The sequence below is a fragment of the Amia ocellicauda genome, chromosome 15 (assembly GCF_036373705.1).
Source record: "Amia ocellicauda isolate fAmiCal2 chromosome 15, fAmiCal2.hap1, whole genome shotgun sequence".
Taxonomy (NCBI): Eukaryota; Metazoa; Chordata; class Actinopteri; order Amiiformes; family Amiidae; genus Amia; species Amia ocellicauda.
The window spans coordinates 20,704,033-20,718,570 of record NC_089864.1 but is presented as its reverse complement, the minus strand read 5'-3'; the positions used below and the strand labels follow the sequence as shown (position 1 = coordinate 20,718,570).

Genomic DNA, 14,538 nt, shown 5'->3' with positions numbered 1-14,538 from the left:
TGGTAGAGGTAAATAGTCTTTCACTAAAATGGAGTACGTGTCATGTTTCAGTAAGATAAGCAGTGGCAGCAGCCTTTGGAGCTTAAGGGTCTTAAAATAGAAGGTCTGCTCTAAACATTTCCCTGCTTTTTCTCCTGGAGCCACTCTGAGGATTTCCCAGCAAGAAAATAATGGCTTATGAGTTTTTGAATTCGTGACTCGTAATGTGCTTGCAGCCAGTGCATGAAGCTGAATTTATTTTTTGTATTTTGTTTAATTGTAGTCTGTGAAAACTGTGCTTAAGATTTTGCTGAGCTGCTGTATTGTTTTGTTTAGTCAGCAACTGTTTGATTAACATCTGTGACTGCTCTGCAAAAATCCTAGTTATATGTTCAACTATTATTTGTGTTCATCTTTAGCAGAAAAATGTAAATCTTTCATGTTTTTATAGCTTGTTTGTACTTTGTGCCAAATATATATTTTCTTCTTCCTACCTTTTTAAGGAATGAATTCACTAGTAACTGTTACCTCCAAATAGTTTCATATTCCTTTCTCAAAATGCTGTATTAGAGCATTAACCATACGTGGTAAGAAGTCAGAAAGGAAAGCCGAGTAACACCACAATGAACACATTTAGGCAGTGTGTGTCTGTAATGCTGATGTTTTCCACTGCATGGCTGAGGTATGCTTTAGCGTGTCTTTTGTGGGTTCTGGGCATGTTCAGAAGCTTGCTGGGTAATCCAGTTGCTTCAAGAACTGAAACGAAAGATGGTAGAGAGCCTGAATGCTGGGAGAAGAGCTCGGCTTCAAGAATCTACACTTGTGGAAATGAGGCGCCTTTAGTCACAGTTCAGACCAGCACACATTCTTTTCAGGTAATGATATTTTGCATTTATTAAAGGTAATGAAATGGGTTCATAGAATTGGAAGAAAAAACATCACAGCTGATACAATGGGGCCTTACAATATTATATCGTAAATGGGAAACTCCCTGCCTGTCTTTGAATTTAAAAATAAAAATTGTTTTGTTTAGTTGTAGGTGACAAATTAATAACTCAAATGTATGTTATGGGGATTAGATTTAAAGTTATTTTAAATGCTAACTTAAAATTATAGCTCTAGAGAAGATTTATGATTGAGTGTATGATCTGGATGAACCATTTTCAATTTTTATGATGAAGTTACATGAGAACTTTCGGGAGAATAAGCAAGGTACGAAAATATGACTTAGAAAAATGGTTCATTCCAAAAGTATGACTTGCCACATATCAACAGCTTTAGGAGAAAACATTTTAAGAGTGAAATATGGGAGGCACATCCTTGCTAATGATCAGGAAAGATTCACATATTCCAAACAGCAGAAATACTGGTAATTTAAACAGAATGCCTTAGTTGCCAATTCGTGTCTTCTGTGGGAGGGTTCTGTTGAACTTCCAATAAAGTGGATTGCAGTTCTTCAACAAGCCGAAGTTAAACCATAGAGGAATGCAGAAACATTTTAAAACCCAAATGTTTGTTTGATTATATTCAAGGTGGATCTGGGAAAACTGTCAGACTGCAGTGAGTACTTTAGAGCCCTGTCTCAGTCCAGAATGAAAGAAACCGCGGAGAACCTCATTCACCTTGAACACATTCCCTCTGGAATATTCCGCAATCTTCTGGAGTTCACTTTCCTGCAGCACTTTGAGGTAGCAGAGGAAGAACTTCAGGATCACATCGAAGTGGGCAGCTACCTCCTAGCACGACCCTTTGTGGCCAAGTGCCTGGGTTCCCTCAGCTTGGTCTTAAACCCTCAGAACTGCCAGACCTACCTGGACTTCTCTAAGACCATCTGCTGTGCCGAGATGCTCGACACAGTACACTGCTACCTGAGTGCACACTTGTTTGAACTGCCGCATCTGACCAGGAGCCTGGAGGCGACCGAGAGAGAACTGATTGTCAACCTCAGGTCAAAGGGTGTCTATCGGCTGTGTACTTTGAAAAAGGAAAATCTGACGTCGGGAAACGATTCTCAAACGGAAGCGGCGCGCTACCTGTACAGTTTTGTGGGCTCTGAACACAGCGGGAGTTGGTGCAGAGTGACTAAATTCCCTTTCATGGCTGAAAAGTGGAGCTTTACCACTGCGGTGCTACACAACTACTTGTTTGTCATAGGCGGGTACAGACACAAAGTGAAGAGGGGCTTTGAATTCCGGATGGCGTCTTTCCGCTACAACCCCTTCACAGATAGATGGATCTCCGTTGCCCGTTTAATTAAGGTAGCAAGAAAGGAAAGAGCAGTGAAAAGTAAATCTAGTAAAAAAACCAACAGCGTTCCATTATGATGTTGTGGACATTGTGTAGTTATGTGTGGTGTTTCTTTAGATTTATTTTTAATCATTAAAACTCTTCAAAAGAAACCTGTTTCAGAACAGACAGCTATTAAAGTGTCACACAAATGTTTTAGGATGCTAATTTAAGCGGGAAACATGTTTTTGGATTCTGTTACACTGTGACCAATTTGGCATTTGACTAAAAACAGGTTTATGAACAGACTTCTAGTTTTCAACTCCATAACCAAATACACACACACACACACACATACACATACACTAAAGATTTCAGGAACAGAGGAGTTGGCCAATGTGAAAGCTCTAGTCTTGTCTGTATTTTGTGTTGTTCAACAGCACAGACGTCACTTCAGCACAGCAGTGTGTGGGGGGTACATCTACGCAGTGGGCGGCTGGTACCTGGACACCCTGGTGGCTCCCGACTCCAGCACTGCCCTGTACACTGCAGTGGAGCGCTACAACCCCTGGACCGACTCCTGGGCCTTCGTCTCTTCTCTGCCCCTCACCGATTACCACTTCACCATGTCCCTGTCACACGACATCCCGCTCGCCTCGGCCCTGCACGACTGTGTCTACGTCATCGGCACCATCCAAAGGACCAGAGAGAAGCTCATTTTGCAATACAATGTGAAACAGGGTGAGAGGAACTCTTTTTTTGAAAGCTGTGATGATTTTGACAATGAGGCACTGAGGTCTGTTTGTGGAAGATATCAATTTTGTATTGGTTGCTCTATGTTTTTCTTTCTCTTTTGGTTTGGCTGACAAGTATCAAATGCAGTATTGATCATTGTTTTTACTGTGTCAACTGTGTCAACTGCAAAAGGTCACATACAATATTGGAAATCATACAGTAGGATTACAACATCTAGAAACTGTCTGCTCTGTTATATAATATGCATTTTTATTGAAGAATCCATTATTAGTAATTAAAAAATGCTTCTCTATGACCATTAATTCTAAGGCCAAAATAATCTACTCTTTTATAATGGTTTCCACTCCAGCATGTTAAAAGTGAATCTTCTAAAAGTGAATTGTCTTCACATAACATTAGTGTCCTCTAAGCTCTTTCCAGCACATTGATTTATTTTGTTGATGTTTGTTGTTCCCAGATTCCTGGACAGAGCTGCTCCCCACCCTGACACGGGCGGACGCCGAGATCCCCAGTCTTTACTTCCTGGGAGCAACGGACAAGCTGCACTTGATCGGAGGGAATAACTTCCATAATGTCGTGACCTCATTCTGCGTGGAATCTCGGACGTGGGGCGAGTTCCACGCCACGGAGAAGATGGCCCTCGCTGGACAGGGCACTGTCTATGATAAGGAGCTTTACATGCCCGCAGTGGAACATAACTCAGTGATGAAGCTGAGCCTCCAAGATCACTCCATCTCCTTGTTCCCTCTTCTCCCCATCGCCTCCTCCTACGAGGCACTTTTCCATCTCGTTTTCCCAGAAGTGTCTGAAGAAGAATCAAGGGTTTGACCTTGCGTGACAATTCCATCTCTTACTCAGAGTCCCTCAGGTCAAAGTTGTTTCATGTTGCATTCATAAAGCAAATGGTGGTTTGTTATGCTTTCAGCGGCATCATTTGCATAGATTTAACTAGCACTCCACCCTCAGGCCAAACTGGAACCCCACAATTGAGCCTTTTCATTTTGCCCTTGGTTTTATCTGTACTGTATATAGTGCACTGGGTGTTTTGGTTCCTTAAGGCAAACGTATATAAGGTCATATTTATTATGTATATGAATATGAAACTTTGTTGTTGTTATTGTTATTATTTATTATTATTGAAACACAGCAGAGACCGGTTTCTTTAAGTCCATTCCTTTGTAGAAATAAATAGAACATACTTTTTATGCTGTTTGTCTGATTTGATGGTTGTTTGGACTGAAAAATACATATGTAGGACATTTCTGCTTATTGTATTCAATGTTACATAGGCCTAGACCAAATATGAATTTAAAAATGTAACATGCCAATTTAAAATAAGACTTGTACCTGCCCTGTCCAGTGGCTGGTAGGTCCAAGCTTTGATTTTGTCTAGGCCATAGTTTAATTTATGGTATTTATAATGCACACAATTGTTTGGAAAGTGCTTGTTATATTTAGAGACAGCAGACTGAATTATTGCTACCTCGTGAGGTGTAGTACAGCATTGGATGGTGTCAAATGACACTTGGAGCAAGGCAGCCTCTACAGAGACGGCGAGGGCACAGGGCAGGACATAGCCACTGAGTACATACAGAGCACTGTAGTCTGAAGGACACTGAAGTATAGGGAGACAAGCAAACTGGAGAGTCTGCAGCTGAACTCTGTACAACTCTTTCCCAGCCATTCTGTATCTTGAGGTGTGCGTTATCTCTACTGCACAGCAAGGTAAGTGGGTTTTTCATTCTTGCAATTGTGCTTTCTTTCCTTTGAACTCTTACGAGAGAATGCAGCCCAATGTTTTGAATTCTCATGCCTCCATATGTGTCTGTTACATAATAATACCTAACCCAGTATTGAAATTTCAGTAAAACATGTTTCTGTAAGGAGTGTCCCACATTCGCCTGCCTTTTTATGACAATAACTATGAAGGCAATTTGGAAAGCTCTCAAAATTAAACACTGGGGCTTCATGCAACACCTTACATTTTTTGTTTTATGCAAAATAGTGGACAATTTTCCTCACATTACATTAGCGTCTGAGGTATAACTATCAGCCTCCTAAATTAGAATTTGCACGGCCATGCTAACATCCGCTGTGGTGATTGTGTCTGCTCTGTTTTGTGCATGGTGCTCTCTCGCATACATATTCCCCTTATATCAAGGTTATTTAATATGACCAGTTCAGTATCATACCATCACTTCAACCAACAACACAAAGAGTGTCTGTATGTAACGTTTACATGTAACGATGTAAAAGGCAGCCGATGCTTTTTCATATTCTGGATGTTGGTATTTGATGCCAATGTTGGACTGGGTGAGGTGAGTGACATTCAGATTTGACATCCTGAATATTTCATTTGTAACAACCAGGACACTCATTCATATTTAAGACTCTGATCTGTGCTCCTTTTATAACTATTTAAATGTAATTCCGGATCTGCTTAATATGACATTCCCAGACCACACAGATCTCAATAGCTGCAGTCTGCACGGCTCTGTTTATACTTCAGAGAGCATGGCGTGCTCTACTCACCATTATAACACTGTATCTGAATATAGACCAAGGGTTACCTTTGACCCACTTAGTGGAACTCGTGACATGTGATGGAAAATGCCATTCAGTCTTGACTCGGTTATTCAAACACAATACTTGTAAACACTCTGGGACTCTGTGACCTCAAAGAATATCATTTTAAAGCAGGTCTTTTTTATTGAAGTTAAAACATTTTTAAATATGAAAAGGTGATCTGGCATCTGGGAATTGTTTGTATTGCATAACATTTACCAGCTTATCTTTTTCAATCTCCACCTGCTTCCATATTGCTTTGTTGATATAGTTTTGTTAATTGTGTTCGTTAATCGAAAACCAAATAACTTTAAACTCAGATACTGAAGAATAAACACACATATACCAAATTCTACAGATGTTTGGTATTATATTTATAGTTTGTATCTGTTATAATATGTATTTAGCTGCTTTTAACAGTACTGTGCAAAGAAAGTGTTTACAGAAAATAGCTATAGCACAGTAAATTCCATATAATTTTTTTTTAATATTGTAGGAACTCCTATGTACAATGCACTAGCTGACAACTATTAACAGTTATTGTTATAATATGATTTTTATTTTGTTACTATTAGGGGGCCAAGCAATAAAGTTGCTGGAACCCTATTGTTATTGTTAGGATTGTTATTATTATTATTATTATTATTATTATTATTATTATTATTATTATTCCGCTGTTATTTTCAAAAGCTTATAAAAACCAAACAGCTGGATGAAAAGTCATGAAACTTCATACAGTGATAGATGGCTATGTAGAGCTATGCCGAGCTATGCCATATGGAGGCCATATGTCACATGGTCTGGTGACACATTTTTGAACTGCATTAGAATGTGTTAGACTCAGTGGTAGTGTGTAGATGTGTACTTGCCCCCCTGCATTGCTGCTTTTAGCTATATTTATTAATAATATTATTATTATTATTATTATTATTATTATTATTATTATTATTATTATTATTATTATTATATTCCAGACGCCCTTACAGTTGTCACAATAATAATAATTTTTAATAATTTTATATTTTTCTTGCTCATGCACTTTCTGAAGACACATCATAGGAACGTCTTCGCGTGGTCTGGCGTTTTTATTGTCAGCTAAGATGGAGTGCATTTTTATATATACACACACAGAAAGGTTAACCTTGACTGTGGTTCACGTCTCCGTCGCCAGGCCGTTAGCTGTGCAGGATGGCGGAAGCTCACCAGGCCGTGGCCTTCCAGTTCACCGTCACTCCGGACGGCATCGACTTCCACCTGAGCCGAGAGGCCCTGAAACATGTGTACCTGTCCGGGGTGACGTCATGGATGAAGCGCTGTAGCCGATTCAAGGTAAAGCAGTCAGACCAGTCTGTGTGTTTAATGTTTCATTTCAGTCTGTCCTTGTGTGTTTGTTTTCACATCCTGTAATTATTGTTGAAAGTGTTAATAAAATAACATAAACACACGAATGAAGTTTAAACAAATCACACTTATCGTTGTTAAATGTGTGTGAATAATACAATAATGTAGCACATGAGCAATTCAAAATATGAGTATCCTATCAGTGGCCATGGCTACTCATATTTTGAAATGCTCATATGCTAAATGATGATCAGATTGCTACAGTAATTGTATAGAGAGTTCTACACACATATTGATTAATTGCCTTTCAGAATGGCGTCCTGACTGGTGTCTACCCTGCCAGCCCGTCCAGCTGGCTCATAGTGGTTATTGCCATCATGAGCATCATGTACACGAAAGTAGACCCCTCCATGGGCGTGATCGATGGCATCAAGAAGACCCTACCCGTGAGGTTAGTGAGGTCAGAACCATCTACTTTGAACTCTTCATTCATTTTGAAATAGTTACGCTAATGATGCTATAATTTAATGCATGCTTTTCTAGTCAAAGCACAGCTATGAATATTAGCATGCAATCATTTGGGATATTTATATTTAAGTCATAAACCTAGAAATGGTTGAATTATTTGCTGTGATTTCATTTGATTAATTCATGATAGTTGTTCTTATGAGTCTAACCATGATTCTTAATAATTTATTCGATGTAAGATGTGTGTAAGAAACAAGCAAGATACAGAACAAGAATTATGTTTTAAAGAAATGTTGATGGTGTTGTAGTGGCTATCTGACTGTTCAGACCCAGACTGTCCTGAGCGCCATGCTGTTTGCAACGGGTCTGTGGCTGTCTCTCATCATGATTCTGCGCTACACCCTCAAACTGCTGCTCTCCTACCACGGCTGGATGTTTGAACCTCATGGCAAAATGAGTATAACCAGTAAGATCTGGGCGGTAGGTCATTTATTTATTTATTTTTCTGACTGTGAAACCTCAAGAGAAGAATGCAACGCGTGTCTGATTGCCGTGACACTCTGATTTGCTTTCTCTTCCACCCAGAGTCTGGTGAAGATGTTGTCTGGACGCAGGCCTTTGCTCTACAGTTTCCAAGCGTCTCTTCCCAGGCTGCCGGTCCCCAGCATTGATGCCACCATGACAAGGGTGGGTAGCTGGAGTTCATCTCTCTCTCTCAGATCTGCCTTTCTTATTGTAAACATTTTAAGTACATTTAAGGAATTTCTCTTATTATTGTTAGTAGCTTAAAAGTATATCATTTTAAATCATAATAATTCAATATTGTTATATATTTTCTAGGCCACTGAGTCACAGGATGGTAATTTAATGCTTTTTAATAGTGAACAGCCTATACATCTTCTGCTATCACTGCCTTACAGTACCTTGAGTCCGTCCGCCCCCTGCTGGATGATGAGCAATACAACCAGATGGAAATGGTTGCCAACGAATTTAAAAAAGATCCTGCTCCAAAACTACAGAAATACCTCATCCTAAAATCCTGGTGGGCAAGCAATTATGTAAGTAATCAGTTCTATAAGTGAATACATTCTCATGTTTAATTGCATTTGCATTGTTTTAAATGAGTTCCTTCAGTGACTATTTAATTACTCAACGAGTGCAGAAACCAACTTAATTTGAGAGCTAACTTTGCCATCATGTTATTCTTTATCAGGATTATTTAGGACCAGCTAGTACAAAATGAGTGCAGAGTATTCCGATAGTATTGATTGTTTTTTTTTATTGTTTTATTGACTGCAGGTGAGTGACTGGTGGGAGGAGTACATTTATCTCAGGGGCAGAGGTCCCATCATGGTCAACAGCAACTATTACTCCATGGTAAGAACTGAAGCAAGCAAGCATGGCACGATCGTATGTAATGCATATTTGGTATTTAAAGACTGTAATATTCTGCTTGGTGGACACTTTTGTGTGACAACAAGGCCACTGGATGTCCGCAGCTCTTTCATAATTACTTCATTAATAGCACAAATCACATTTTGCCTAGCAAAATATGAATATATGAATTTGCTTCTGCTTTCAATGTTGTGATTAAATTACACGTTGCTTTTGAGGTGAGTGATATTTTCTCGGCCTAACCGCAGGCTCTTGTGTACTGGCTATAGGATCTGTTGTACATCACTCCCACCCACAGACAGGCCGCGCGGGCTGGGAACGCCATCCACGCCATGCTGCAGTATCGCCACAAACTGGACCGTGGGGAGCACGCGCCGGTAACTTCTTACTTAAGTTAGAGTTATTTTGTAACATAGTTTTGATATATTAAATAAATAAGTAACTAAGATCTGAATTATTTAGCATATAGTAAAAGTACCTGCTTTACATTTTAGATTATTAATGTTTCTTCTGTTTACTTAAATAACAGCCCCAAAGTGGTCTCGACTAAAATATAACCTTTAAATACAGCAATATATAAAAGTGCACTCTCCCACAGCCGCCACGCATGAAAACACGTGGTGCATCATTAAAGAGAGTCACTTTGTCAATGTCTCACAGCCAATGTGGTGTCTGGAACACAGTCTGATTTTAGTAAAGCTTTATGCTGAAATAAAAGTTTATGCATTGAGTTTGTGGTGGAATGTATGTATTTCTATACCTGCTTCCTGTAACATCTAAACTGATTTCAAAATATTAGATCATAATCTCATATTAAAGACAGACACATACAGACAGGAATGGCATTTTTGTGTTTTTTAAGTGATGGGAAATTATAAAAAGATAATCTTAGAATTAAACCTCTCTCTTTTGCGATTTTTAACATAAACAAGGCAATTACAGTACATAAAAGGCTCTCATGCTAGAACTGAAGTCGACGCCATGCCAGTCTATAGACGAGGAAAACCTTACAAAAACCTGCACATTGCAACTGGAGTGTTTGTCCACTGTGTGGTGTATTTCTCTCAGAAAACGAGAAGAGGCAATAAAGTAGGAATGGCTGAACTGTATAATTTCTGCTGATTCAGCACTTTGGAAACTATCGGAGGAATTCTTAATGTGTTCTGTGCAGACTTATTTTCTTGTGATAGACAGTATTCAGAAACTTGTTGGTGTTGCAGTTTAAAGTGGGTACTCATCAAATTGATGTATCACTCAAACTATAATCAGTTTTTGTTGTCCTGCCAGATAAGGGCATTAGGTATCGTGCCCATGTGCTCCTATCAAATGGAAAGGATGTTCAACACATCTCGGATTCCAGGAGTGGAGACAGGTAACGATTTCCTTTTTTTCTTAATCCTAAAGCTAGCTACAAATGTATAATTTTCTAATTTATGTGGATTTTAAAGTATAGTGCATTGTGTAACTATTCTGAACAAGTAGGTTCATCATAAAACTGATATGAAGTGTTTTATTTAGAAGTATATTTTAAGACAAGCACATAAGTCCATAAGTTTAAACAGATTGTGTGTTCTTCAAAGATTTTGTGCAGCACTTGAAGGACAGGAAACACATGGTGGTCTATCACAAGGGGCGCTACTTCAAGGTGTGGCTGTACCACGGGGGGCGCCACCTGCGGCCCAGCGAGTTGGAGATGCAGTTTCAGAAGATCCTGAATGACAAAACCGAACCCCAGCCCGGAGAACTGAAACTAGCAGCCCTCACAGCAGGGGAGAGGTGACTGAGAAGGCCTGAGTAAAGAGAGGGTAGAATGCTTCTTACATACAGGGGACTGTCGATAAAATAGAAGAAGTTCATGTTCGTATCATTGTCGACTGTCCATTTTCCCAGAATTCCTTGGGCCAAGGCTCGTGCCAAGTTCTTCAGTCAAGGCACGAACAAGATGTCCCTTGATGCCATAGAGAAAGCTGCCATTTTCTTGACTTTGGATGATGAAACGCATGGATATGAGAAGGAGAAATTGAGATCCCTCGATTTGTACGCCAAATCTTTGCTGCACGGGAAATGTTATGACAGGTGGGAGGTGGTTTAATTGGTTTAATCTGTTTCATTTGTACAGGCTAGTGACCACACTGAGATATTAAGATACACTATATGGAATTTCCTTTGAGAGCTCAGGAATTCAGGAGGCAGATAATATAAAATATATCCAAAAAGCACTAGAGAACTTAAAAACTGCTGATAAAATGTATTCTTCAGCACTGTATAGGCTGTTGGAGAAATAACAAGGCAGAAAGTAAATGTTTCCACATCTTGTTCTAGAACTTAATACAACAGTTGTGTTTTTTCTTCTTTTGAAGGTGGTTTGACAAGTCCTTCAACCTCATTGCCTTCACCAATGGGAAACTGGGGATCAATGCAGAACACTCCTGGGCTGATGCACCAATTATTGTTCACATGTGGGAGGTGTGATTTTCTTTGCAAACGTGTTCTAATGATATTAAGTTGAATAATCCTAATGGTCCTACAGGGAAGTATTTATAAATTAATTCCAATAAGTGTCATGTCAGATTGAATTGCATACCTTCGATAGATACTATGCATATAAAATACCACATAATTGAAATATGAGTTTCAGATATTCATATTTTGCTCTGGACAGCTCTTATAGTGATGAATATTGTTTTTTCCAGTATGTTCTAGGAACTGACAGTTTTCAGTTGGGCTACACAGACGACGGGCACTGCAAAGGAGAGATGAACATGAACCTAACCCCCCCCAGCAAGCTACAATGGGACATTCCACAGGAGGTACCTCATATCTGATACGAGGCGTTGAAATGGCCTCTGTAGTTTGTGACTTACTGTGACAGGACAAATACAGTTGAAAGCAAGTACGATATCTTTGGTAAAGGGCCTAAAATCTTGGCAGGAATTTTTGTACTTCTGTGCCAGAACTGAAACATCAAACTGTTATTTAAACCCTAAGCTTGAATCCTAAAAATGCACATGGATATGTTTAGGGTCGATTTTTTTATAGCTCAATCAATTCTCCCCAAACCTTTTTTTGTTTATTACCAATATTAATACTGACCATTTGATTTTATTCTTGCTTCTTGTTTTTTTTCGCAGTGCCAGGATGTTGTGGAGAGCTCTTATAAAGTTGCCAAGGCAATAGCAGATGATGTGGATTTTCACGGCTGCCTGTTCAATGAGTTTGGGAAAGGCCTGATTAAGAAGTGCAAAACAAGTCCTGATGCCTTCGTCCAGATTGCTCTACAGCTGGCGCATTTCAGGGTAATACCGTCTTCTCCATTACGTCAGCTGTGAATGACAGGGGAATACGATTAAGTCTGGCGTTTCTGAGAAGAAATCTAACATTGACGTGGAGAAAAATCATTGTATATGTTGTTAAATGACAGGCGTTTTCTTTTGGTTTCTCAGGACAAGGGTGAGTTCTGTTTAACATACGAGGCTTCAATGACGCGCCTGTTCAGAGAAGGCCGAACAGAAACGGTGCGCTCCTGCACCAATGAATCGACAGCGTTTGTCCGGGCCATGGAAGACTCAAACAAAACTGTGAGAGCAAACTGAGTTTTGTGTTGGCTTTGACGTTGAGATAATATATATTTGCCACCATTTATTCTGATTTATTATAACTATCTATATTGACTTGGATGAATGGTGTCTAAAAGGAAAGACATTTATTTTTTATATATTTATTCATGTTTCCTATTTGAGCAGAGTCAAGAGAGACTGCAGCTGTTCCACAAGGCAGCAGAAAAACACCAGCATATGTACCGCCTGGCGATGACTGGAAAAGGCATTGACCGGCACCTCTTCTGTCTCTATATTGTGTCCCAATACCTAGGAATCGACTCCCCCTTTCTCAAACAGGTCAGAAACCTGTAATCGCATGCTTCAGAACTGTGTTTCCCTACTCTTCAGAGAATGCAGTGTTTTTTGACTTTCCTTTTAGCATACTGGTACTGTATATCGCAGTGTTTATTAGCTGCAGTCTTGTCTCCTGGTTTGCCATGCAGGTGCTTTCTGAACCCTGGCGTCTGTCCACCAGTCAGACCCCTCAGCAGCAGCTTTACCTGGTCGATTTACAGAAGTACCCAGATTTCATCAGCGCTGGAGGGGGATTTGGACCAGTATGTTTTTTTCCCCAACTGTATTTGTGTGCAGAAAACTTGAACAGAAGTCTCTTAAAAATGCTTTTGCATAAAAAACAGTTTAGTCTCAAAGAAACAAGTTCCACTTGGCATCTGTTTCCTTTTTCATTTCCAAAGATTCTTTACGGGTTAATTTTTAACGGTTGAGCCTCTTTCATTGGTAGACGTTGTAGGAGATTGAACTGCTTTGAATATCAAGTTTGTATTTTAGATCAGATGCAAAAAACCTAAATAGTTTGAAAACTTGATAGTTCATTTAAAAAAGTGAACTTACTGCAGCTAAAAACACAACACTAAAGAAATACTATTAAATATGAAGCTGTGATGACAATTCTTCTGTATGTAATCTCTTTAGGTAGCTGATGATGGGTATGGTGTTTCATACATCATTGTAGGGGAAAACCTCATCACTTTCCACATTTCCAGCAAATTTTCAAGCCCAGAGACAGTAAGTAATTCTCCACACAGAACAGGTCTGTATAAATCACACTGTCTGATGCACTTGAGGGTTTATTTATATGTTTGTTTAATGAAAACTCTTATATTGTTTAACTGTTACCTGGTATCTTAAGGATGTCTATGAAAGAATAAATGAAATAACTGGGATAGAAGAGAGCAATTTAAACAAAGTAAAGTGGAATGATTTACAATCACTGGAAATTACCTTCTCCTGTTGCCCTTTTTTTTTTTGCAGGACTCGTATCGATTCGGGCAGAATATTCGTCAGGCGATGCTGGACATCAAAGCTTTATTCGACGTCAAGAACAAGAAAATATGATCCTCTTGTTGTTCCTGTTGTGAATACTTGAAAATGAATATACCACATTCACTGAGATATTAGTCAAATATACATGTACATATTGTAGGTTTCTTTAAGTTTGATCCTTGAAGATTAAATGGATATAACTTAATGACAATGAGCAGCATGTGTTGATGTTGTTGACCAAAAGTAATTTAAAAAAGCAACAATTCAAATGCTGGAAAGTCACCTGGCTACACATAAAATATCTATCCAAGTTTAAGACTCTCATGACAAATATCAACTATATTTCAGTGTGTGTTTGTGGGGGGGGGGATTGACAATTTAAAAAAGCCTCCAATATCATCATTGCCTTACAGAACAGTGCTATAATAATGCAGAAATGACCCAGGACACAGGCGATCAGGATTTCTCAGGTAAATTTAGATTCCTGATGTAAACTTTATTTTTTATTTGAATTCAGTGTTTGCAGTTCATCACATTAAGGCACAGTAAACAGTATTTTGTCTTCTTTAGCAGGCCTTGTGAAAGCATTATGCTCATCTACTAAGAATATGCTTATGGATTACTTACCAATAAATGAGTGAATTCCACATTCACAAATGTATTGCTAGATTATGTAGCAGGTGAGACATAACTAAGTTTTTTTTGTTAGTTTTTTAATTGTAAACTTAATATTTGAAAGTAAAGTTCTATTTCCCTAAAGAGAAAAAAAAAATCATACAGAAGAACAAATTCAACCACTGAGATTCTATACATGAACTACAAGGCTTAGCATCCCTACAATGGATATGTGATAGGAAAGGGTTCCCAAGTGTTAGGAAACAACACCGTTAATCCCATAAGAGCAAAGAAAATCAGATCCCATTTA

The 14,538-nt window shown here is 38.9% G+C and overlaps 2 protein-coding genes across 4 annotated transcripts; both read left to right on the top strand.

Moving 5' to 3' along the window:
• Positions 1–1,352: 1,352 nt before the first annotated feature.
• LOC136771425 (kelch repeat and BTB domain-containing protein 11) lies at positions 1,353–2,940 on the top strand. Its single transcript, XM_066723742.1, has one exon. The coding sequence runs from the start codon at positions 1,572–1,574 to the stop codon at positions 2,301–2,303; it is 732 nt and encodes a 243-aa protein (XP_066579839.1). The 5' UTR covers positions 1,353–1,571; the 3' UTR covers positions 2,304–2,940.
• Positions 2,941–4,519: 1,579 nt separating this feature from the next.
• cpt1b (carnitine palmitoyltransferase 1B (muscle)) lies at positions 4,520–13,824 on the top strand. Of its 3 annotated transcripts, none has more exons than XM_066723735.1 (19): positions 4,520–4,686; positions 6,698–6,855; positions 7,179–7,318; positions 7,644–7,815; positions 7,921–8,022; positions 8,256–8,393; positions 8,635–8,712; positions 9,000–9,107; positions 10,018–10,102; positions 10,311–10,506; positions 10,621–10,806; positions 11,091–11,196; positions 11,424–11,540; positions 11,862–12,026; positions 12,174–12,308; positions 12,474–12,626; positions 12,773–12,886; positions 13,263–13,355; positions 13,602–13,824. In XM_066723735.1, exons 2-19 carry the CDS (start codon positions 6,715–6,717, stop codon positions 13,683–13,685), a joined length of 2,313 nt encoding a protein of 770 aa, XP_066579832.1. In that variant the 5' UTR covers positions 4,520–4,686; positions 6,698–6,714; the 3' UTR covers positions 13,686–13,824. The 3 variants fall into 3 exon arrangements, with proteins under 3 accessions (XP_066579832.1, XP_066579830.1, XP_066579831.1); XM_066723733.1 differs by having other exon boundaries at positions 7,179–7,327; XM_066723734.1 differs by having other exon boundaries at positions 6,658–6,855; positions 7,179–7,327.
• The last annotated feature ends 714 nt before the right edge of the window (positions 13,825–14,538 follow it).

Bases quoted from the DNA above. Each gene is read 5' to 3' on its own strand.
- LOC136771425 (XM_066723742.1), top strand. From the start codon at position 1,572: ATGAAAGAAACCGCGGAGAACCTCATTCACCTTGAACACATTCCCTCT.
- cpt1b (XM_066723733.1), top strand. From the start codon at position 6,715: ATGGCGGAAGCTCACCAGGCCGTGGCCTTCCAGTTCACCGTCACTCCG. The intron at 11,197-11,423 runs GTGTGATTTTCT...TGTTTTTTCCAG, and splicing joins TTATTGTTCACATGTGGGAG to TATGTTCTAGGAACTGACAG. The intron at 12,309-12,473 runs GTGAGAGCAAAC...CTATTTGAGCAG, and splicing joins TGGAAGACTCAAACAAAACT to AGTCAAGAGAGACTGCAGCT.